This window comes from Melanostigma gelatinosum, assembly GCF_949748355.1.
Source record: "Melanostigma gelatinosum genome assembly, chromosome: 18".
NCBI classification, from domain to species: domain Eukaryota; kingdom Metazoa; phylum Chordata; class Actinopteri; order Perciformes; family Zoarcidae; genus Melanostigma; species Melanostigma gelatinosum.
In genome coordinates, this window is record NC_136651.1 from 1,720,810 (window position 1) to 1,746,607 (window position 25,798).

The 25,798-nt window shown below is 44.0% G+C and overlaps 2 protein-coding genes across 3 annotated transcripts; both read right to left on the reverse strand.

Moving 5' to 3' along the window:
- Positions 1–581: 581 nt before the first annotated feature.
- Positions 582–10,523, reverse strand: brap (BRCA1 associated protein). Its single transcript, XM_079289551.1, has 13 exons — positions 10,184–10,523; positions 9,540–9,701; positions 8,992–9,214; positions 8,730–8,919; positions 8,254–8,367; positions 7,698–7,846; positions 7,198–7,273; positions 6,962–7,100; positions 6,451–6,560; positions 6,283–6,372; positions 6,099–6,202; positions 5,022–5,161; positions 582–2,688 (listed from the first exon to the last, which is right to left on the reverse strand). The coding sequence occupies exons 1-13, from the start codon at positions 10,260–10,262 to the stop codon at positions 2,465–2,467; spliced, it is 1,800 nt and encodes a 599-aa protein (XP_079145677.1). The 5' UTR covers positions 10,263–10,523; the 3' UTR covers positions 582–2,464.
- A 2,108-nt stretch (positions 10,524–12,631) lies between these two features.
- naa25 (N-alpha-acetyltransferase 25, NatB auxiliary subunit) lies at positions 12,632–25,378 on the reverse strand. 2 transcript variants are annotated; one of them, XM_079289549.1, is made up of 24 exons: positions 25,306–25,378; positions 22,426–22,511; positions 21,756–21,894; positions 21,540–21,658; positions 21,307–21,381; positions 21,116–21,223; positions 20,828–20,906; positions 19,895–20,006; positions 19,724–19,813; positions 19,069–19,241; positions 18,851–18,963; positions 18,556–18,763; positions 17,357–17,446; positions 17,101–17,281; positions 16,441–16,540; positions 16,199–16,350; positions 15,988–16,113; positions 15,626–15,869; positions 15,288–15,411; positions 15,135–15,200; positions 14,957–15,054; positions 14,771–14,881; positions 14,559–14,699; positions 12,632–13,564 (listed from the first exon to the last, which is right to left on the reverse strand). In XM_079289549.1, the coding sequence occupies exons 1-24, from the start codon at positions 25,364–25,366 to the stop codon at positions 13,442–13,444; spliced, it is 2,919 nt and encodes a 972-aa protein (XP_079145675.1). In that variant the 5' UTR covers positions 25,367–25,378; the 3' UTR covers positions 12,632–13,441. The 2 variants fall into 2 exon arrangements, with proteins under 2 accessions (XP_079145675.1, XP_079145676.1); XM_079289550.1 differs by lacking the exons at positions 21,756–21,894; positions 22,426–22,511; positions 25,306–25,378 and having other exon boundaries at positions 21,307–21,425; positions 21,540–21,642.
- Positions 25,379–25,798: the final 420 nt, after the last annotated feature.

The following is a 25,798-nucleotide window of genomic DNA, read 5'->3' on the forward strand; positions in this document are numbered from 1 at the left end:
TCTTATTGATGCAGGAAACGTGAACTTCTATGACTCCAGCGGTACGCACAGTCACGGTTTGCAGGTTGACGCTTCGTACATGTTCATAAACCAGTGATGATGAAGACTCTGCTGCATGTTTTTACTTTTCATTCTGCAGACATGTTTCTTCATGCTCAGATCAGTTTTTGGCCTCCATGACATGTTCTCTGTCAGACGACGTTCAGGTGTTAGTAACATAGTTATGAATATACTGTACTCCATTTCTGCCAATAAATACCCCGAAATATTACACACTGGCCCTTTAGGTTTGATGACATCAAGAGTCAAATGTGACAGGATTGAGTGGACGAGGTTTGTTTTGCTAAATGATCAGAGGTTTTAGGGGACGCATTTAGAGCTGCAACTACTTTGATGATCTTTATCTTACAAACAAGTCAAACATCCGCTGCTTCTGCCAATAGGACAGGAAAGCGAATATATTTGGGTTTTTGGACAGGAAGTCCATTTAAATAGTGTCAGACTGGTTCATTTTGTGACGTTGTTTAAAAAGACAATGAATTGAAAATGAACAGTGAGAGCTAGCTGCAGCGGTTTGTGGGCGTGGACTTTAAAACTCTACTCGGGATATAAATGGAAATGCAAAGAGGTGTGGCAAACATTTGCATCATTTCCCTACAACTAAATGTGTGAAAATAAAAGTCACGCTGTGCAACACATCGACCCAAACAGGTCAAGAGAGTCACGTTCATAGAAACCGTCTGACCACTAGAGGAGATGAAGACGAGTGTGAAGAGGAAGCCATCAGACTCCAGAGGAACAGGAAGCATTCATCATCCTCTGAGCCGCCGTACACAGTTTACGCTCAACAAGCTGCCGTAAGTAAACTGTTAACGTTGGGAGGAGGAAGAGGAGGGAGAGGAGGGATTAGTCATACGTGACAGACGTGGCAGTTTGCTTCTGCAGTAGCAGCCAATCAGACGACCAACAACGAAAAAAACTGCACTTTTTTTAATGAGATTTTTTTTTATTAGCGACATTAAAAAGGTGTTTGTGTCTCTTAACTTTAGTCTGACCAGCGTGTGGATCACTTTACACCGTTTGAGGGATTCAAACAGTTCTCTCCTTTGTTTACGACTGCAGAACAGGTGGAAAACATTTCCAAGATAATCTTTCTAAGTTCTTCATTCTTTTTTGTCTTTGTGTTTGTGAAACGGGGGGAAAAAAAAGAAGTTATGTTTAAGATAATTGTTTTTGAAAACAAGTGAAAGTTTATCCAGGGTGATTTAATAAGATAATTAAATATATACTTTTCCCCCGTGTGAGAAAGGGAAAGGTTCTCCAGGGTGATTTAACATCATTCACGATGAAATGATTTGAAACAGTTCCCGTTTGTTATTTCACCCCGAGAGACCAAAGTGCAAAGACGTGACATTCATGTTACAAAACGTGCTGACAAACATGAGTTGTACTTTGTGTTTAGAGCTCATGGAGAAATAAAAATTCAACTGGGAAAAAACATAAACACGGGAAGCGGTGAACTTGTGGCTAAAATGAGAATTACAACAACAAACACCTTTCTCACCCGTTTTACAGAAAGAGAAAACATTAAAGAACTTAGAAAATAATTCCAGGAACATTTTTTAACCAGTTTTTTAAGTCATAAACAGACGAGAAAACTATTAAAATCAGATCATTTTCTTCTCATTTTCCCCTCAGGGCTTCCGTACCTTCTGCTTCCGAAAGCATCCATTTCTCAGAAAGCGTCTTGTTTGTCTACCGGTCGAGTCTAAATGACTTTATGAGCCAATTGTTAAACAAAAACACAAAGACGTCTGTCTGAGTTAAGGCCTTTCGGGTCGATCTAAAGCGCTCACGTGAACATTCTGCAGGTTAAAACGTTTCACTAAGTAACAAACCGCCTGTTGCTTCCTCTACACGCCAACATGTCGCCGTACCTTTAAGGTGTCATAGGTCAATGTGTCCACAGTACGTTGTGTGATCGGAGCTCTTTGTATACGGGACAGATGGACACGCTCACATCTCTCACAGCTTCAGGTCAGAACCCATGAGCTCCATCAACGATCGGCTGGTTATCTTCCTGAAACCCGAGTACTGCTCAGTGGGAACTATCGAGGAGTAATGTTGGAAACAAGGTAAAACATTCCCGCGTTGTACTGAAGAATCAACACTAAAGTCCTGAAAGGATTTAAGCAAACAGTCTGTTCCTCACATGTAAAAGAAACAAATCTTTACATTTTGAACCGGCCGTTAAACTGGGAAATGAACATAATTCTGCCTGTTTTAGCGATTTCTATTCTTTGTGTTTGTCTGTGAAGATGCTCCAGCATGATCCACTTTCCTTCAGCGACATCAAGTTAAGTTGGGAAACTGTGCAGCTAAATATTTAGTCTCTTCTTCGAGAAGTTGAGGCATTTGAGACACGTGTCCGATAGTTTCTCGCAGGTTATTTTAAGTCAGTGTTTTACTTCCTCTTCCTGCCTCGGCCCCGCCTCCCTCTGCCGGAGGAGGGGCCTCCTGCTCCTCCGGCGGCGTCCGACGGGCTGGCCCCGATGTTGATCTGTCCCTCCTGGATCTCGCTGCGAGCCTCCGGAGGAAGGTGTTCGATCTGCTGCTGAGCCTCCAGGTAGAACATGACGTCCCTCAGCTGCTCCTGCAGCTCCGATATCGCCCCGTCCTTATGCTCCCCTGCAGGGGAACATGGGAAACGCACCTTAAAGACACCGGACCGTGAACTTTAACGAAGTTGTACTAAACTCCCAGAGCAAGTCTTCTTCTTTAGAGGAAGACTTATTAAACCTACAATTACCGTTCGGCCATTTAGGGACATCGAACATAACTTTGACGTAGCATCCCCTCTTAAAGGGACAGTTCACCATAACAACAAAACAATACATTCTTCCTCTTAAATGCGATCAGGACATCGGCTGAAATGTTTTCTATTTGTTGATCACTGATAATGTTACGTTGCGTGTTTGAATTGACCGGAGGAGAGCTAGTTAGCATTAGCAGCACTGGAGCCACTGACTTGCATCATGATGCGTTGAGGCTCCAGTCAGTAAAGATGACTGGAAAGGATTTATTGAGTTTTGTAGTTGTATCTCGTTCCGTTATATTGGAGAGAAGACAGACATCTATACAGATTTTAACTCGGTCATCAAAAACGAATAAACATCACCACAGGTAAGAGGATGAATATGGATGTTGATTTTAGGGTGTACTGTCCCTTTAAGTGGATACAACGTCCTGAATATTCAGAATTCTTTAGTTCCGTTGATGTTTTGCGACACAGAAAAGTTGCTCAAAGATGGAAAAAATCTAAACAAGAAGACAAATTCATAGAGATCTTAGAAAACAAAAGAAACACTATAAATATTTATTTTAGACGAGCTGAAGCTGCTATAAATCACACGTCACCTCTTAACACACAAGTATTATTATAACAAACATTATTGTCACTATACTATGTGCAGTATGACTTTTTATTACTTTTAAATATCACTCTTATTACTTCTCTATTCTCTATTATTAGAAACTGCAGTTATTTCATTAATTTACTCTTGTTGCTTTTCTATTCGATTTTGTGTCTGAATTACTTATTTTACACTTAATAATTGTATGTACACACACACACACACACACACACTCTTTTGCTCAAACTCTGGTACAAGAACTTACTGCGGGATTAATAGAGTTGCATCTTATCTTAAATATGGAATAATTCAACAAGTCTGAACCTTGTGAACACTCTCCTGCTGATGTCCAGTGAGCTATAAGTGGCCCGTTGTTGAACCGTTGTTGAGGTTTAGCTGGTTAGCGCAGCAGCACAGGATGTAACCAGCTCAACCTCAGATGGTGAAACTCAGAGAGCTCACAAATAACTCATGTTGGCGTTTGTGTCGCGTTCGTCAGTGAACAAACAGCAGAGAGAAGACCAGAAACACAAGGAGCTGAAGTCTGTCTTTTCTTTCATTAGATCATTACAGAAAAGAATCTCTGTGCCAAACAATGGTTTATATTTACATGTTCAGTTCGTCAAGATAATCGTCACTAATTAACTCCACTGCTGTCACTTCTTAAAGCGTAACGTAAAAAGCTTTCTTTGAAGTCCACCTGACCACAGACGCTCTGACGCTAACTGGCACATTGACATGGAACCCGTCCCTGGTATGTTCATGAAGAAATAAAACACAAACGTTGACCTTTTTAAACTCTCCAACAGTCTAACTGAGGTGACAGACCTGCTGAACTCAATCAGAAGCTCATCTTTGCTTCATCTTAACGTGATGGTTACAGAACAAACACACTGGATTTATTTACACAACTCAACCCAGAGAGAGAACCAGTGGAACCACAACAAGCCTTTACTGCGACTACAGAATCAGAACAGAGGGAACCGAAAAGCACAACACACACACACACACACACACACACACACACACACACACACACACACACACACACACACACACACACACACACACACACACACACACACACACACACACACACACACACACACACACACACACACACACACACACACACACACACACACACACAGAGCTGATGTGATCTTTTGTTTGGGCCGTGCTCGTCCTCGGGGCAGAAGGCTGAAGGAATAATACAGGTCCGTCTCAACGTTCAGCCTCTCTGCTGACAGTGTGGTCGCCCTCAGGCTGAGGCTGAATGTCAGAATGTTTCCGGAGCGAAGTATTCTGAATGTCTACCGGCCGAGCGGCCACATGAACGCTGGCTATGGTGAAATAAACGGGCAGCAACAGGCGAGCTAATGTGGAGACACGTCTCGTTTTAATGGATCTGCATCGGATCAAACTAACCGGATTAAATGAGCTTCCTTTACCTCGGCCTGATGTTATTACGTGATAATAAATGTGAGATTCATTTCTGTAAAAGAAAATAAGAAAGTTCTACACTGATGTCACCGTCGTTTGACAATCTCCCACCATCATTCATGAGTTTATACCAGCATCCTCCCTCCTCCTCCCTCCTCCACTCACCGCTCTCCTTTCCTTTGCGTTCCTCCTCTACCAGCTGGGACTGCAGCTGCATCTGATTGGCTCTCAGACAGCGGTTCATCTCCTGCTCCTCCTTCAGCTCCTGGCTCAGCTTCACCACTCGAGTGTGCAGCTGAGTGCACCTGAGCACAAAAGAAACCCACAATCAGCACAAAAAACACACCATCAGCACAAAAAACACACCATCAGCACAAAAACACACCATCAGCACAAAAACACACCATCAGCACAATCAGCTGTATGTTGGCACAAAGTCGTTAGGCAGACCTGTATTTTTGGAGCTCTTCCTGTAGTTTCCCTGAATAAAACATTTTACCAGCAGGCGTTGTGAGGTGCCATAACAAGAAAAAACAGATCATTTTAATGATGAGTCAGCGTGCAGAAAATACCAAATGAAACACTTGATTAATGTCGCTAACTAAACCCGTTCGTTCCTGTTGTGACATGTTTTACTTTCTGCTGGTGAAGACGAAGCTCCATTGTTGCACAGAAACACCGATACGATCAAATCTACATCTAATATTTATTTATACCTAAAACCTTTAATCCCACTTGTACCCATGATTCATTGAGACGATTAAAGAAAGCGAGAGTGTCACAGGGTTGAATTCTGGCCGTTGAGATCACATTCATTCCAGAGAATCTTTCACCAAAACCAGTTACGATTCCAGAGTAAAAGGTTCGTGTTTGCACCTGTGAGTAAGAATATCGAGTGCACAGAAACATGTTGGGTATCATTTGACTTCACTCTACAGTTAAACGTGTAACTTGTTTCTGTGAAACACTTTGAGCTGCTTCTGTTCATCTTAAACACGCGACATCATTCAAGACTGCGTCTCCAAAGAGCTTCACCGCTTTCATTCAAATGTTAAAGTCTGACTGGATGGAGCAGCTTCTCTCACGTAGTCGTTTCAAATGTTTCAATGTTTTACAGTTCAGCCGAGTGTTTTCCTACCTCGGATCAAAGTGTCATATTCATGGGAAGTATTCATATTAAAATAACGGGAAAACCTCCAGAAACAAACAGGACAGACGCCACTTGAGTCGCTCTTCACCTACTTTTTCTCGATGCCCTGCTTCTCTTTGCCCATTTCTCCAAACCGTCTCTCCAGGTTGTCGCAGCGCTCCAGAGTCTCCTTGAATTTAACTTTCATGTTGTTGATCTTGAAGAGACGTGAGAGCGATCAGATGAACAGAAACCAAACTCAGAGACTTCACAGGACGCGCCGTGTGCACTCGGTACCTCCTCGGCCGTCTCCTTCTCCAGGTGCACGATCTTGTTCTCCCAGTAGATCCTCTGAGAGTCCAGCTGACTCGTCAGCAGGTACGAGTACTGCAGACATGGATGAGGAGTCAAGTCAGCTGTGTGCCGATTCAGCAAAAACAAAGCGTCACAAAAGGAAACACTTACCTCGAGCTGAAGCGCGTCTATTTTCTCGGCGTGGCAGGTGTCTCCCTCACACTCGTACTGCACCATCTTCCCATCAGTCTTACTGGCCACCAGACGATGGACGTAGTTATCTGGAAGCACCGGGAGTCACGAACAAACACTTAAACCACCGTTTATTTAAAGGGACAGTAGTGATGGAGGTTCTTCTCCACAGTCAGTGTTCTACGACAGTAGATGTTCTGCTGTGGACGTATTTAAGACTCCGAAAAGAATCTCGATCACTTTAAGTGAACGTTGTATTCAGAAGGTTTTCACCTCTTTACCTTGATGTCAGACACTGAAGCTGTTATCTACAAAGACACCAGGTAAAGAAGACTAAATATTACCCAGAACACCTTTATAAAGTGACGTCTCTCAAGTTATCTGCTGCCCCCGAGTGGACAGAACTGCAGCTTTGAAAGCCATGAATCCTTGATCCAATGGATGAGTGAAGACACACACACACACACACACACGAGCAGAGAGTCGGTACCTCCGGCGTAGTCCCACACGCGGTGGTTGGTGAGCTGCATGGCGTACGTGTGCTGCGTTTCCTCAAAGTGTTTGTAGGCATGCCGGCTGACGTAGCGACCGCAACCGATGTGACCGCAGATCAAACAAATCCACAGGTTCTACGGGCGGAGAGAGAAGAGCAGCGAGGGGGTGAGAACATGATTTAAAATAACAGAACATGATCTGAAGTTAGAGTGATTTAAAAGATCACGTTACCTCCTGCACGCCACACTCAAAGCACTTGTTCTCTTCCACTGGTTCTGGTGTTTGACAGTATCGACACACAGGACACCTGAAACACACACAACATATTCATCTATTGGAACACGCACACGTGTGTGTGTGTGTGGCTTTTTGAAACAGAAGAATACAAAAACAACGATGTCACATGACATGAAGCCTGGCGAACCGACCAGGTGAGAGTAAAGGTGCTCATGCTGCAGAACGGTTCATACATCTTATATTACTGGATGATAATCATTGATAGAATAATGTATGAATCACGAATGTTTTTGAATGACTTTATATGCTGCCGAGTAGTTTAATCTACAATCATACAGCATCACTTCTGAGTTGATTTACATTTTGTATGAATAATCTGTTAAATGCAAACAAAGACACTTTTTAGAGTCATCTCTGGTAGAAAAGTCAGCTGATCTCTGCGGTTGTGTGTGTGTGTGTGTGTGTGTGTGTGTGTGTGTGTCTACACAACTCACGTGGCGTCGTCCCAGCGCTGGAGACACTGGCTGTGGAAGCTGTGGTTGCAGAGAGTGGTGAGGACGCCGTTGACCGACTCGTCCATTCTCTCCAGACACACGGTGCACTTCGGCAGCTCGGTCAGCTCCATCACCGGCAGACTGGCTCCCTGAGGGGGGGGGGGGGGGGGAGGAGATAAGAGAAAGGAAACGATGTGCTATTTAGGATTAAATGGATTTTTACTAATTCCATGCTATAAATCCTCTTTAATCCGCTGGTTTATGGAGTGATGTTTTGAAGCCTCCAGTTCAGCGTTTTGGTCGTCTCCATCTTGTTTTTTTTTTTTCAACCAGTAAACAGGAAGTGACCATATCTAGACCGAGGAGGAGTGACGTAGAGACGCCGTATAAGTCTCTGCTAGAGACCTGTCAATCACCGTGTAGCCCCGCCCTAAAGCATCCCCTGCTTTATGGTCTGTTTGACTCTAAATGGACCACTTATTTTGTTTAATGACCGACTGTACCAGCTCTAGTACATCGTTAAACTTTAGGAATAAATGTGAGAATCTATCTTTACCTCTTCAGACTTTATGACCTCTGCCCGCTCCACATAAACCATTTGACACACGGCGTCCTCGATGGAGTTGAACTGGCGGCCGTTACACGCCGTGTAGAAACTGTCTGCGTCGGCCTGAAGAAACAAAATAGGAAGAAGAAATAAAGAAGCTGTCAGACATAGAGATATAAACCTCTACATACATCACAAAGAGTGAGAAAATAAACCATGAATGTCACTTAATGTTATCAAACACAGAACTAGGCAGTCCAGTTTCCCTCAACGTCCTTTCAGAACACAACAGATTTCACTGAAACGTCAAAGCTGAACTGATCTTAAGGTGAAGATATGAGCAGACAGATGGTGTTAAAACAGACAGGAACCTCCTAAAAAAACGTCTCTTCAGCTAAAAGGAAAGATTTTAACTGATGCTGTAAACTTCCTTCCATAAAGCTTCATCATAAGAAGCAGTAACCCTGACCGTGCTGGTCCCTCACCTGCGTACAGAACTTGATCAGAACCATGTACTGGTTCGGGGTAGAGTCCCGGATGATCTTCATGTGCTCCATGACGTCGTTAAAAGGCGCCAGCAGCTTCATGAGGTCGTGGCTGGTCATGGTGGCGGGGACGGTCAGGATGCACACCATCGCGCTGCGCCTCACGTCCTCCGTCAGCGACGTCATTTTGCTGCAACACAAACAAAAAACACCCAGAATGAAGCAGACGGTGACGTCTTGTAGAGAGGAGTGTGTGACTCACTTGGTCTTGTAGAGGTGCATGATGCCGTGGACGATCTCCACGGACGGGTTCCCGCTGAAGAAGGAGATCTGGTCCGGCAGCTGCTTGGAGGGCGACTCGGGTGCCGCGCCGGTCGCCTCGCTGTCGTCCGGTGGCGCTTCGGTTCCCTCCAGAACGTCTGCTTCAGCCGGAGGTTCTCCGTCCTGCTCTGATGAACCAGCTTCACCTTCACCTCCTCCTTTATCTAATTTGCAAACATTTAGATATATGTAAACAAACATTGTTAGACCGTCTGTCTGACTTCCTGTCTGAGGTTCTCAGATACAAGCACATTGGTTCCTATTGAAGGCGTATTCAAAATTTAAGAGCCAAGAGAATAGAAAATGAAAAGAAGCTGAAATAGAATGAAAGAAAATAATCAAAGTTGCAGTGCAAAGAAATGAATTATTATCTGATTTAAGGAGAGGCAGCAGCAGAAATACTTCCAGCCTCATCCTTTAAGAGCCAGTTTAAAGCAGACAAATCTGATCATGTATAACGCAGCTTCAACGCAGTCTGCACGTGCGTACCTGGGCTGGGCTCGAAGGTTTCTATGACCATGTCCCCCATGGCTCTGCTGCCAATGTGTTGGTGCAGCACAGCGGCTCGTTCCAGATCCGTCTTTCCACTCAGAGTGTGTTTGGCGACACCGAGAGCTTTCTCCTGCAGCTCCTTCTCCGACATGCCTTCAACTGGAGAGGAAACGAGTTTCTGTGAGCTCGAATGGACAAACTGGACCCCCGACTATCCATCACCAGAATGTACTTCAAGTAAAAGTATTCATAGTCCAGTACAACGTTCCCTGTCGGTGTTTCTGGATTAATATTGCTGCTGCATTAATGTGTATGTTGCATGTTAACTCCCTTATATCCTGTTGTCTAGTTTAATCTGCATCAATGCATCATATTCTATAAGATCATATATTTGTCTCTGTCCTGTGAGAACCACGTATCTCTAAAAATAACAAACAGCCTGTTACACATAAAGGAACACTTCATCCTTCAGTTTACAATATTCATGTACAATATGTACCACTGAGGTGTAGTACAGTAAAAAGTACATAATCTATCAACTAGCTAACAGTTAGATCGATAGGATCTCTTTCCTTGTCCTGCTTGTTAGCTTCACGGCTAACTCAGCAATACAACAGTGACTCTGAGAAACGTAAACTCACCAGCAGAGTACTGGAAACCTTGTGGAGAAGGAGACTGGTCGGCTAGTTCCAGACGGATAACAACCATAGACACACTCATGTGTTAAAAAAGGAAACGGCCACTTTTACACAGAACAAAACAACCCGGTGACAGCTAGCTGGCTAAAGCGAGCTAATTAGCTAACGGCTAAAAAAGGCAGTAAAAGCGAAACGTTTGCTATTCCAGTGACACCAGCATGTTAGTCATACTGGTTTTGTTTACCGACTATCAACACAAACATTAATTATGTTGTTTTAATAGCTAATACACTGCAGCTGGCCAACACTTAGCTAGCTTCATGTCTGTGTATTCACAGCTGCTTCTAGCATGCCGCTCTTCTTCGTGTAACGTTACTGAGTGAATCAGCAATATGTTAACCCAAGGTGCGTCACTGCCACCTACAGGATGTAACTGTGTACTGCACCCAAAATATATAGATAATAGATTTATGATGGATGGATGGATAGATCGATTTTGTTTATTTTTGAAATTCTAACAAAATTCTCATTGTATAATTATTATTAATTAATAATTATTGCAGCTTTTCTTTGCCTTTATATTAATCTGCTGTCAGTCAAACTGTGTTGTATTCCTCACATTACTAAGCTCTGAGCATTAATTTACTGTTAATTGTCTTAATCAACTGTTTCATATTTAAAATTGCCCAAGAATATTGCAACGGTGACTTCTTTAAATAGTTGTTGTGCCTCTAACAGCTGAACAGATCTTAACATTTCAGCAGCTACAAGTAACTGAAAAATGACAAAAACAATTAATAAATGATCTAAACACAGCTTCTGGTTCATTTTCTGTCTGTGCATTGCAGCTCTAAAACATTTAAATAAATAAATAAAAATAAATAAAGAGGTGAAAACATTTCACAACCAAATTCTCACATTTACTTTTTTATTTATTTATTTAAAAAACGCTTTGCCATTCCAGTGTTTCTGTTTTCCATTTTCTAACAAAAGAGGGTGGTGAGAGATGACAGCCATCATCCTGACCCCTGAACATGTGGCGAGTTCACAACATCTTCTCTGCAGACAGACGGCTCGAGTGTCCAAAGAAAAAAGGCATTTATTACAGATGTGATAGAAGACCAACAGGAAGGAAGATGATTCACCGTCTACTCGCATGTTCACGCTGCTCTGCCTAATTATTCATAAAATAGGAAAATAAAATAAACTGCCGTCCATCAGCGCTCCTGTGTGATCTCTGTAAACGACGTCAGTCTTTATCTCTCATTGGTTATGAATAATAATAGAACATGTTTGTGACTAGATGCTGAAGCTGATGAAGCAGTTTTTGGTTCATGAGACAAAACGGGAAAAAATAAAACGAACACGGGGAAAATCTTTTTGGATCTACTGCTGCTGATTGTTAAAAACGGTTGTGCTGCCTCGACTTCATATTTACAATTAGGTCCAACGTTTGTCTGTGAAACACACGACTGGGTTTGAGCTGTTTTAAGAGGATATCCCAGAATATAACATTCTACAGAGCGGCATCTCATCCTGATTAGAACGCTCGGTACGGAAGCCCACAGGTTGTAGGTCATCTGTTGAAACAGGCTAAATAACTTTTGGCAGGTTAAAAACATTTTTAAAGTGTTTGTTGTTGTAATACTCATTCTGGCCACAGGGGGCTGGAGCGCACCACTACCGATCCCGTTCTAAATACGACTCACAGCGCACTCCTGTGGCTGAAATGAGTACTACAACAACAAACACTTTAATTATCCTGGAAAAATCTATTTTTGACCTTTTCTTAAAGTTGCGTTCTGTAAGATTTTAATTAAGAATCAATATCTCTGAAGCAGGTAACACCAGTGATTGACCATCTGGTCTACTAATTACAGTATGGCAATATTCATATATTGTATATTAAACTGGTTGTCTGTGGGAAGATTCCTGAAAAGTGCTCTCTGTTGAAAACACACATTTCTGAAATATATCACGAAATTGTAAATCAACCGGGACTGAAATATGAAGGATTGTCACTTTAAGTCATCTGGTGGTTCATCAGACAACGAACCACCAGCATTTCTCTTCCCCACTTGTCTCTCAGGGCTTCCGTAGTTTGTGTCAAAAGTCCAAAATCTTCTCCTACGTTGTCTGGACCGAACTAGAACACAGACTGTGCCAACACATGCATTCTAGCTGATTATATTAATGTCTGCACGTGTATTTGTAACATGTCATCATTTATCTTTGCATGAAGATGCATTCTGCTCCAGTCTTTCAATGACTGCAGTAACAGATCGGGGACTCGAGTTCAGGAACAAACAGGGTGAAGATTAATCTCGAGATAATCACACGTTCTCTTAAATAATCATAACTTTGTGTGTTGTGCTTAAATGACCTGACTCCACGGCCGACGTGTTTACCAGCACGTCTACTGGTATAAAAAGAAAGAAAAGAAACAAGAACGGCTTTAAAAACCTCCTTTAACTCCTCCCACTACTGCTCTTTATAATACTGCAACTACAGACGTGGTTCCACTTTAAAAGAGACACACGAGATACACAAAGCAACGAAAACAAAAGAATTGTTGAACGGGAAACTTCAGTCTGCAGGCGTCCATGAGTTGTGCCTGCTGCTCTCGACGGACAGAAACATCTGGAAAAGCAGCGCATTGAGATAACTTTCCTCCATAGTGTTAACAGTCCCAGTGTGTGTGTGTGTGTGTGTGTGTGTAGGTGCGTGTTACTTTGATTGTTCTCACAAGAGAAAAACTAAACAAAGGAATAAAAAGGAAAACCTTAGCGGACAAACCAACAGAACATTGGTTTATTGTGTCTTATATTCTTATTTAAGTTGTGGTAGTTGCTCTTTACTATGTACAATAATTTATTAGATTACTTCTAAAACTGCTTATTCATATTTCCTCATTTTGCTCTGTTTCTGTATTTAAAAAAGAGCACGTCTTTATTCCTCATTTTCACGAGAACCGCTGTAGAAATTCACGAGTTTACTTGCAAGCTTGTGTGCTAGAAGAGCTGCAGACGTTCCTGATGTGTGTGTGTTGAGGTGTGCGTGTGTGTGTTGAGGTGTGTGTTGAGGTGGAAGACGACCAAAATAAAAATCCAGATTGAGAGCTCACAAACGCTGAGTTGAGAAATATGCAGGACAGGAAGGAGGTTGAGTGAAGACTGTGTTTTTGGGTTGTAGGACTCGTAGTGGGCTGGGGGGGGGGGGGGGGGGGGTAGAGTCATGGTGATTTGGGCGGTGGGATGGTGTTCAGATCTTGAGGCTCTTTATAGTTTCTGCTCTCTTCTTCAGCAGATCTCCCGCCTCCTGTAGTGAGCGCAGGTAACTGCTCTGCACTTTGTCCATAGCAGCCTTCGTAAACGACTCCTCGTCCTGAAACACGGAGAAGAAAACATGAAATACAACATGTTCCTCCCATCAAAGCCATGTTTAAGAGAACCACATGTCATGAACTCAAACACACGTGTTCCTCAATCACTGCTCACCACGGACGCTACTTTCTGCTAGATTTATTATGAAGATTAAATAGTCATCCGTGATCATTTCTTCACAAAATTCATCGTCCGTCTGCAGCATACATTCAATTATAAAGTGACTAATTTAATTTATTGTAATTGTACAACGCAACACAAGGTTGTTCAAAGAACTGCAGCTAGTAAACACATCGTGCTTCAAAAGACAAATGAAATATGAGGAAGTTAATCTTTGAAGAGCAAACGAATAGTTCAGTTATTGTTTTACATATTTATTTTGAGTTAAATGTCCGTACCTACAAAGCTGCATTTCATTTCATCATTTAACTGTTTTCCGTCAGATTAAATCTTATGAGACATAAGATTGACTAAAATGATGTAAAATAATTGTTTTGGCTCGAATACATAAACCGAACTATTCAATGAAATCTACGAGAAACATTTGAAACGAGAATAAAACGAAATAAAAGAGAAAACATTCAGATAAAAAATGTCATGACTTTTTGGAACAAATAAAAAACCAGTGAACAGGAAGTGACCGTATTAGGACTGAGGAGTGACGTAGAGACACCGTATACGTCTCTGGTAGAGACCTGTCAATCACAGTAAGCCCCGCCCTAAAGCATCCCCTGCTTTATGGTCTGTGTGACTCTAAATGGACCATAATGTACTAAATGAACATCATGCTGTATTGAAGAAGACTTGAAACTAGAGATTGAGACATAAACTCATGTTTACAATGTTTACTGAGGGAATAAATCAAGAGAGAAGTAGAGTCATTTTCTATAGACTTCTATACAACCAGAGGAGTCGCCCCCTGGTGGCCACTAGAGAGAATGCAGCTTTCAGAGGCTTCACTTATCAAGAGGTTGCCGTCTGGTCGGCACACTCACCTGTGTTTGTCCTTCCAAGCTTAACCCGGCCAGCTTCAGGGCCGTGATGCCGATCTCTTGCCCCTTTATATACTCCAACGCCTGCGTAAGCAGGTCCTGCAAGCTCCTCGTCAGCTCCTGGAAGCCGCACACCACCGCCGGCTGCAGGAGACACGAACCATCAGCCCAGTGAACTCTAGAACACTGTGGTATTAACAGAAGCATGCGCGTACCAGAGCTGTGTTTGTATCCTTTTTCTTCTTCTTCTTCTTCTGTAGACTCGTCTTCAGCGGTCGGAGGATCTTGGCACAGTGACTAGCCATCCACAAGACGATGCACACCGTCTGTGCACAATAACGTCGTGTTACTCCAACACATCACAGCTACAGTCTACAGTCGGTCGGAAAGTCACTTCTCACCTCAACAAAGAAGATTAGGTTTTCTAATAAGGAGGGCCAGCTTTTTAATTTGCTGTCTTTCATTTCCAATAGATCTCCTTTTCCTTTATTCAGTATTTCTGTGCAGAGAAAGAGACGAAGCATGAAGCGTAACAGACGCAGAGTAAACCTCTGCAGTGTGTGTGCAGAGACGTCTCACCTTGAAGCTGAACTACCAACGATTTGAAAGCGTTGCAGATCTGCGTCTGAAGCTCCGACGACTCGTCTAAGAGAGGAAGAGAAAGAACGCAGCGGTGAGCGGAGGAGCACGAGGCGAGCGTCCACGTGCTTCACGTCACCGACGTCTCCTCACCGAGTCCGGCGGTCTCCAGCTCCTGGAGGTGGACGGACAGCTGCAGGGCAGCAGCCTGGCACTGACAGCTGCCGCTGGACAGAGCGGAGAGCAGGCGGGTGGAGGGGGGGCCCAGGAAGGGATACTGCAGCGCAACACAAACACTCCAGTCAGTGAGCAGCTGGTCTGCTTCATCCTTCACAAATACGGTTTATAAGATCTGGCAAAGATTTCTGTCCTCATTCTGAAAATTGGACAAATCCCAACTCCTTTCTGTCTCCTCTTGATGTCATTGAGCATTGGTGTGTGTTTCAGTGACTCGGCTCAGTGTGAACACACGTCCTGCTGGTTCAACGTACCTGCGTGCGTCTCTCTGCTATCTGAGCGGCCGTCTGCAGAGTGCGGTGGAGCTGAGCGAGTAGGCTGCCGAGGATCGACGGCTCGTCTCCGACTCCGTTCTCGTTGGCCGTCCCCGAGTTCTGCTGCGTCGGCGTGTGACCCGGCGAGGACAAGGAGGCGAGGAGGCGAAGCGTTAGGGAGCGTAACCTCAGCCAGACGGACTCCTCCTCCAGAGAGCGCCGCCGCTGCTCCTCAGTCAGCTCCCTGTGGGGAGGACACGGGTTCGTTCAGGGAGGAAAACCGGATTCAAATGAAATAATATTGAATTACCGCCCGGCACCAAGTCTCCTTTCTGGAGAAGCCTCATGACACCAGGACGAACCTCTCCTTCGGGTTCCAGCTGGTGAACACGGTGAGGTCTCTGTTGTCCCTCATGGTGTCCCACGGGATGTCGTCCTCCTCCGGAGACAGAGACATGGCCTTCACACTCTCCTCCAGACTCAACACACTGAGGAGGCAAAAGAAAGACAACGTGTGAATGAAGGAGGCAGAAGACGCGTCAACCGAGTGCTGAATGTTGAGTACGTCCTCACATGTCGGCCTCCAGGAACAGGTCCAGCAGCATGCGCTCGGTGCGCACTTGGGCAAAGTGCAGCGATTGGTTCAACCTGTTCCTGAGAGCTATGAACTCTGGGATTTTCTCAAACGCGCCGTACTTGTACGCCTGGATGATGTACTCTGAGGTCTGGTGGGCGGGAAGGAGGGACGATGAGACACATTAAGGTTTAGTGTAAAAAGTTCACCGTTGAGTAGAATGAAGACGAGGAAGACTCACATCCTTCTGGTTGGAGTGGAAGAACCTGAGGGAGAAGTTACAGGACTGGGAGGCTGCAGCGAACTGACCCAGTGACTCAGCGTAACGCGTCAACAGGAAGCTACGATTCAGAAAGAAAACATTTTCAGAACTCTGTTGATGTTAACAGTAAACACTCGTCTGTGCTCATCTTCATCAAACGTCTCAGAAGGATCGTGACTTCATCGTTTCACTGAGGAGCTCACAATGTCATGTTTCTACACAATCTGGTTAAAGTTATTAGAGGAGAGATTTATAATCTAGAATAAAATGTGATGAAATAGCACAACTTTCAGCTCAGTTTCAGCTGCTTTTTCTGACGGAAGCGTTGGTCACACACGATGTGTTCGAAGACCGTCGGAAAGATGAACCTCTGACGATAATGTTGGCGTTTACAGCTTCTGGCTGTGATAAACGGGGTCCTTTTGGAGATTGTGTAAAGAAAACATGCTTTTCGATCCTGCCGCTGGGTTTTGGGGTTCAGAGCTGCAGACACGTTTATGGGGAAACATCACGAGGAGATCCTACATTATATGCATTCACACACGTCTACAAATACGAATGGGAGTCAGCGTGGGAAGCCTCACTAGACCGGTGGTATTCTGAGACGCTTGATAAACGCCGGCGTGTGTTTGCACTGACCCGATGGTGTCGTGCTGCACATGCTTGGCATCCAGACTGGAGTAGAGGTCCACCACGGGCTCAAAGGCTCCCAGGTGACAGTAGACCAGCAGCAGCAGCAGCTTGAACTGGGCGTTGGAGGGACTGAGAGACAGACCCTCCTGGAGGACGCCCAGACACTGCCACACCATGTCCTCATCCTCTGCAGCAGCAACAACAAGAAGACGTTTAGAGAGGCCGGAGGAGGAAAGCACCAGGAAGAAGAGGAGACACTCACCCGTCTCCTTCCACAGGTCGATGTAAACGTGCGCTGCCATGAGACAGTACATGTCAGAGAACTGCAGCTCCGTCTTCAGAGCGTTCGTCCCTGTTCAACACAGATATCACGAGTCAGCGAAAGCCACGGCAGCAGCGTCACAAATAAAAACTGGTTTCAGACCAAACGTTGAGCGTCCGTGTTTAATTATCCCTCAACATCAAACTGTTCCATGAACGTTGCCTGTCAGAAGATGTGAAAGTGACTGTACATTCATGAAAAGGTAACGTTACCGGAAGTACCACCGCCGAAACACCCGGCGCAAAGTTTGAAACCAACACACAGCCGCCCCGTGAGACGCTTAAGACTGTTTTGAATGAGGTTCAAAATCGAAATAAAGTGCTGATGCTGTGTACGATACTTTCCATATGCAAATGAGTCGCTACAGACACAAGCTCGTGCAACACGAAGAAACATTTGGCTTATTTGGTTGCTGGGAGGATCAGCTCAAGCACCTTGTGTTTTTATATTACATTCACACACAGGCTCTGAAGCTGCAGCAACTTGTGTGCTGCATTAATTAGTGAACAATGATTGCCTGTAGTGTCGATACAAGAACAAGGAGGGGAACGTATTCTATGTTTTATAGAGCGCTGCAAGAATGAGTCCTGAAGAACCGAATGACTCAGCATTTTACACTTCCTGTTCCCTCGTCTGCAAGTCTGAAATCAGGTTTGTGTTCAACGTGAGCTGAAGAGACGTCAACGTTCAGTTGTCTGATATAAAACAGGTCAGCGAACGCCCCTCTGGTGGACCTTTAAGAGTGTAAAGGAGACGACCAAGCGTCTTAAAAAACAGCGAGACAAGAAAAAGAGAAACACGTTAAAGCAGGAAATGAACTCAGCAAATTGCCAGCATGTTCTCCTCCTCGGTGCCTCTGGGTACTTCCTGTCTAACATCCAGTGAATCCTGAAGAGCAACACAACGACTGCGGCGCTTCCTGTTGTTAGTGTGAAGTGCAAACGACGACGAATAAAGACAGAAAAACACCGTCACTGATTCACCGGCGTGACGGTGAAACAAAGGAGCGGAAGCAATGCAGCGATGAACAGCGGCGACATTTACACTTTGTCGTCGTGATTTCACGCCTTCTTTGCTCCGTGAACGATCCGATCATCCCCAGACAGGTTTAAGAGGGAACAAAAAGGAGACGCTCTTACCAAACTTGAGTCCGTGACGATAGTGAGCTTTGAGCTCGGCGATGAGCCGCAGCTTCCCGTCGGGCTCCAGAGCGTGATGCAGCCCGAGGGCTCGACTCAGCTGACTCATGCACAGATGCCTCTGCAGCGCTTTGGTGTCCTCTGGGAAAGCGAAGCCGTCCTCTCCCTGCTCCCCCAGAGGCACCGCTTCACTCACCCGGTTGATGAACTGAACACATGGAAACAAAGACGGGAGGACGTCAACCTCACAGCCCGACCCGCCGCTTCACATTCCAGCAATGCTGCGGAGACTCACCTGCACGGGCTGCTCGGGAGCGAGCAGGTGGAGGTGTAGTTTTAGGTCGGTGATGCAGCAGGGTTTGTCTCCAAACTTCCCAAAGAACTGCACCATTAGCTCTAAAGGCTCACCTGTTTGAAGCCACATACAAAAAGGCTAAAGCACCAGGTAAATATAGGGGGGGGACTCAAGAAAGGGGCAAAAAGCAACGGTTTGTTAGTCCGTGTGGTTGTTACCTAACAGTTCCTCTTCAGGACAGCCCCGTTCTCTCAGTCTGTGCATTAACTCGAGCCGAGCTAGATACGGTCCTCTGAGCGAGCGCGAGTCTCTGCCGTCCTCCCCCGAAACCCTCTCCTCCACGAAGCTCACCACCTCGGCCACCGTGTGGTGAACCGAACCCTCCGAGCAGCTACACACACACACACGCACACGCACACGCACACACACACACACGCACACGCACACACGGTAAAAGTCCTCTCAAGTTTAAAGGTAAACAGCAGCACAGCAGCGGTACAAAGATTTGAAATGATTGCCGTGTGATGAACGTGAACGCAGATCCGACTGTTCTGATTGGACGAAAAATGAACTTTCTTAATACTCAAAATATATCGCCTTGCTAATAGTATCGTCATATATATCACCCTAACCTCTAGTGTTGTATCGACAGGTTCTTGTCAGCACACAGCTTCACATTTATGGTGAATTCAGAGAATGAAAAGGTTTGTATTCATGAATAAGAGCTGTTTGTCTTCTACCGTCACCAGGCTTTAATACCTGAGGGAGTTATAATCTGGACGGTTAAACCGCTTCATTCTCCTGCTCAGTGCACGCGTTGGTCAGAGGTCTTCTGACCAGAACTACAGAAGATTAAAACACGTTTGTACTCACTGTTCTCCTTCTTCAGGAGGACTCCACGACTGATCGATGAGGTGGAAGAGCGAGTCAAAGTAGGAGGGGTAGAACTGCCAGTCGTCAGGACTGGAAAGAGAAACACAGGTTTGTCTCATCTGTACGTCTTCTCTCACAGAGACTCATTGTTAAATGAAGCTCTGTCCTCACTTCTTGAGCAGCAGCTTGTGGGCCAGCGAGTTGCACTCCGGCCAGCGTTGTAGTCTCCGGTAGAGCTTCATGCACTTCGACTCTCTGCTCTGCAGCTCGCTGGTCAGCTTCTCTGAGGGAGGATGCAGATAAATGTAGATCTTTTATCAGATTGTTGGTTGATATTGTATTTATATGACTTTCTGCAAAATGTGGTTATTAACAGAGTTCATCATCTCTTCCGTCTGCTTCACAACAAACCCTGAACAGTGGATGTCATTGTCAGAGTGCATCAGTGTTTCACTTCTGCTGCTCTGCGTCCTATCTTTCTAATGCTCTTCTTCTAATTTCACTTCTTTGATGTTAAGACGTCTCACCAAAAGAACAGCGGCTGAAAACCTGCCGGCTGGCTAACACCAGCACATTTAAATAGATGCTGATTAAAGTTACTACGAGCAACTTTCACTTTACGTTGGTTTTGTCGCCCCCTGTGGACTGAAGTGGTAGTGTCTCTGAGCACCAGACTCCCTAGTTTAGAAAACCTCTCATCTTACTGCAGCAGGTCAGTCTGCCCCTCTCAGTGCTGGTTCTGGTTCTCCCGTGCCTCCCTTCCCTCCAGCGGGTCCAGCAACACGCCGGTGAGCCGGATATCGTTTGACGCGGGGAATCGTACCCGCTGACTAGCATTAAAAATAACTAAATAGAAGTATCCAATGTGTCGCTTCTGGTCTCTTTCGTGTATGTAGGTCATGAAGAGGCATCAGGATTAACTTGAGACTGTTTCACAACCAGTTCAAAGTTCCTTGTAGTAACTTAGATCTTCATAGATGATGATCTTTAAAGTACAGAACCACAGAACCACAGAAACACAGAACCACAGAACCACAGAAACACAGAACCACAGAAACACAGAAACACAGAAACACAGAAACACAGAAACACAGAAACACATACCCCCGAGTGGACCTCTGATCACATCGAGAGCCTCCACACACTTTCCCAAGCGCTCCAGGATCATATAATACAGCTGCACCTACAGGCACATACAAAGAAGACAGAAACATCTGGAAACAGCATCAACAACTCTGGAACAATTATTTGAATTAGCCCAAATATAAGAAGTTTCCTGTAAAATTAGCAACTAAACACTCCGAAACGTCTCGGGGTTTAGAGGGTGAAACAGCTTTTGGGTGAACTTTTCTTTCAAACTCAAATAAAAATCCTTCAGGTCCCGTTACTCACCTCTGCTTCTGCCTCAATCTTCTCCTCCTTCACCATTTTCTCCACCATGCGCTCAGCCAGAGGCAGGAACATGGTCTGGGCCAGTTTTTCATCTTGTGCTGAGATGGCCTGCACAGCAAACACAAGGCGTTTTGTTTTCCAGAATAATGACAATATTCAGGGAACGTGGACGTAAACCAGTGCGCCCATACCTGCATCACCAGACTCATGACAGACCAGAAGTAATATGGATTCTTGGGGACGATTTTATACAAGGCCATTCCCGCCTGTAAAGTGCCAAGATGCAGCCATCAACATCCTCTTCATTATTCTGATTACATGTCCATTTTAAAAAGAAATTACCAACAGAGCACAAAAGCCACAGCTGTTAGTCACGTGTGCCTGCAGGTTACATCTGCAGAGCGCGGACGTGAGCGTTCCTCACCTGCTGCATCTTCTTGTACTCGCCGACGCGAGCGTACGCCATGAAGAGGTGAGAGTGGTACTCCTCGCTCAGAGGAACCTTCTTCACCGCCGCCTCGTACAGCTTGGTGACCAACTCCGCTGTGAACAAGCGGCACCATATTCAGCATGCGGCCACCAGACCATTAGTACCTGTGTGTGTGTGTGTGTGTGTGTGTGTGTGTGCGCGTGTACTCACGGCGGTGCATCTCCCTGTACAGAATAGTCAGAGCCTGTAGCGAGTTGTCGTCGGTGGGCTCTAGAGTGGCCACTTCCTGGGCCAAAGTGAAGGCTTCATCCTGCTTCCCCGTCCTCTGAAGGCCGATCGCCTTCAGGACCTGATCAGGAAACAACAGCACAATATAGAAGTGTCGATCACTTTGTGTGTGTGTTGCTGAACCCAGAGCAACACTTTGACTGAAGGTAACTGGTTGTAACTGTGTGATGGACGTGATGTATTTTAGGAGAAAGTCTATATTTGGGGACATTTAGACAAACTTCGTGCTCTTGTGCAGGTTTATCTGAGTTCAGGGTTTGGTCCCAAATTTAAAATAACTGGAGTTTGCTAACTCACCAGTTCCATATGCATGAACCCACATTATTACAGAGTATATATTCTGACCAACAGTCACCCTTAGATGGTTTTCATGTTCTAAAGAGTCATACAGTCAGTGGAAACCATCGTACTCGGGGCGTCATAGGAAGACAAAACAGAAGAAGCTTCATCTCTTCATTCCTAAAATGATCTTTAAACTGTAACTGTTTTATGTGCACAGGTTCCAAAAGGGAATCTGTGTTTTCTTGGATCCATCCAGACGTCTGCCATCAGCAGAAAACAAACACAACTCAACACTTCCTGAGTCACCCACCTTGGCACAGTGCAGGTCCTTGTGTTTCTTCAGCAGCTTGTCGGCCTGCTGTATCGCCATTTTATTGTTGCCATTATCAAGATAATCTGAAACAGAAGAGGACGGCACGATCACATGAATGATGGTGAATGTTCAGACTTGAATTCATCCTACATACAAGTTAGTACATTAGTACATACAATAATACTGCGTGTATTACAATGTAGATATACGTACTTATATGGTCGAATAAATTAAACAATAAAGATTTTTCTTAGAATCATGTCCCAGCATAAACACATACATCCTCGGTAGAGACAAAAATAATAAAATAAATAAATAGATGGGGGAGGAATTTACAATCACAGAGAATGCTTCCTGAGCAAATCATGCACTATGTACTGCAATACAGCTGCTTGATGAGCAGCTGTTAACTGTCACCATAACTCTTTCTGAATAGTTGGTAAATGTTAAAGCATGCAGACGGACACAAACGGACACCTCAGTTCAGCCTCCTCAGGACAGCTGGGTGCCTAAATTAAGTGCAGCAGGCAGCAGGCTGTGGTTATGTCATGTCTATTCTCTCTGTTCAAACCGGCACCACAGGAGAACCAGGAGTTAACGAAGGCCGACGGAAATGTGAGGAACACGGACGCATCGCTCAGAACCGGCGTTGATGAGTTAAACTACGCAGCCCTGAAGCTCCAGCAATGGATGAGAAAGACAAGAGAGACTAGCTCACGTATTAATGAGCTACAAACTATATTTTAAAGTCACTGCAGCTGAAGAGTTTCAAGTGAAAACCACGCATCTCCAGATGAGTTGATGTTGAATGTTTGTGATAAACTGAAGGATGAAGTGTTCCTTTATGTGTTGATGATGAATGTTTGTGATAAACTGAAGGATGAAGTGTTCCTTTATGTGTTGATGTTGAATGTTTGTGATAAACTGAAGGATGAAGTGTTTCTTTATGTGTAGATGTTGAATGTTTGTGATAAACTGAAGGATGAAGTGTTTCTTTATGTGTAGATGTTGAATGTTTGTGATGAACTGAAGGATGAAGTGTTTCTTTATGTGTTGATGTTGAATGTTTGTGATAAACTGAAGGATGAAGAGTTCCTTTATGTGTTGATGTTGAATGTTTGTGATAAACTGAAGGATGAAGTGTTTCCTTTATGTGTTGCTGATGAATGTTTGTGACAAACTGAAGGATGAAGTGTTTCTTTATGTGTTGATGATGAATGTTTGTGATTAACTGAAGGATGAAGTGTTACTTTATGTGTTGATGTTGAATGTTTGTGGTAAACTGAAGGATGAAGTGTTTCTTTATGTGTTGATGATGTTTGTGATAAACTGAAGGATGAAGTGTTTCTTTATGTGTTGATGATGAATGTTTGTGATAAACTGAAGGATGAAGTGTTCCTTTATGTGTTGATGTTGAATGTTTGTGATAAACTGAAGGATGAAGTGTTTCTTTATGTGTTGATGATGAATGTTTGTGATAAACTGAAGGACGAAGTGTTCCTTTATGTGTTGATGATGAATGTTTGTGATAAACTGAAGGATGAAGTGTTCCTTTATGTGTTGATGTTGAATGTTTGTGATAAACTGAAGGATGAAGTGTTCCTTTGTGTTGATGTTGAATGTTTGTGATAAACTGAAGGATGAAGTGTTCCTTTATGTGTTGATGAATGTTTGTGATGAACTGAAGGGTGAAGTGTTCCTTTATGTGTTGATGATGAATGGTTGTGATAAACTGAAGGATGAAGTGGTCCTTTATGTGTTGATGTTGAATGTTTACTTCTTCAGCTAAATAAACTCTTTAAAAAGCATCATCACAAAGCTGAAAACAGGCTGTTTGTTCTTTTTAGATATACGTGGTTCACACAGGACAGACGCTACAAATTTATGATGATCTTATAGAATATGATGCATTGATCTAGATTAAACTAGACAACAGGATATAAAGGAGTTAACATGCAACATACACATTAATGCAGCAGGAATAATAATAATCCAGAATCATCACATACAATAGTAAAATACTGACAGGGAACATTGTTGATCAACAAGTACTTTTACTTTTCATATATTTAGCTGATAGCTACTTGTGGTTTTGAAGGCAGGACTTTTACTTGTAGTGAAGTATTTGTGGTGTGATATTAGTACCTGATCTGAATACTTCTTCCACTTATAAAAACACACACAGTCAATGAGAGTTATTATGCATCAGCCCCTCTTTAGTAGAGGTCCGTGAGCTGTGACAGCTCCATGCTAGCTAGCTGGAGTTAGCTTGAAGCATTGTCCTTCCACTATTATGAACCAGATGCTAGCCGGGAGCTAACACTTAGCTAGCTACAGAGCGGCTCCAGATTCAGACTGGACGCGGACAGCTATAACCACAACGGAAATACTCGTCAACAAGAGGCACACAAACCACATTAATAAACAACCTTCCTAGTTTTAAAACATACCCTACAGTTGTAGCCAGTCTATGCTGTAGGCTGCCTGGCTAGCTAACAGATTAGCATGCTAGCTAGCTGACAGATTAGCATGCTAGCTAGCTGTCAAATAGCGACAGTTAGCAAAAAAATAAAAAAAGGAGTTCGACTTTGAGAATGATGCCAAACAGGAGGACAGCCATTTCCGATTCATTCATTGCTTTAACAATAAATTTGTTTTTAAATTTTGATCCAGACACCCATGTCCTAGTCCGGCTTATAGACCGGATAAGGTGCTCTGTCATTGGGCGCTGCAGGCAGCAGAGACCGTGGTTTGGTAGGGCCTCATCGGTGCTCCTCTCCGACTCCCAACAAGCTTCCACTTTAACGCACGTGCACCGGTATAGAGAGCACGAGGATGTTTCTTAAATTCATGTAAAAATCTCCATTGAGTCCTCACCGTATATAGGTCTGAGTCTCCTGTCGTTGGGGTCCTGCACATGGCCTCGCGCCGCCGCCATGGTGGAGTTTACCTGCTGAGGGGGGGGGGGGGGGGGGGATGTTCACGCATGCGTACTGCGGAGTAGCCTCGCTGAGGGAAAAGGGTTTACATTAAATGTATGCATGAGTGTGTGTGCTGCAGTCTGTGGTAAAGAAGTACTCAGGTAGTACTTTTTACTAGGAATACCACAGTGTAGAAGTAGTGTAGTGTACTCTTTTAAAACGAATCCCTGCATTCAAAAAGTGCAAAAGTATTATGTTATTTTATTAAGTATATGTATTTAAAGTAGCTGTAGTAAAATGACTAATTTCACATTTTGTAATAATGTATATTATTATGATTAGTGATGCATTCTGTTGCAGATAGGGTTTGCTAGGGATAATTTAAATTTAATTATATATGAAGTACATATATGTTATTAATGTTGTGGAGTAAATCTTACAAAGTACTA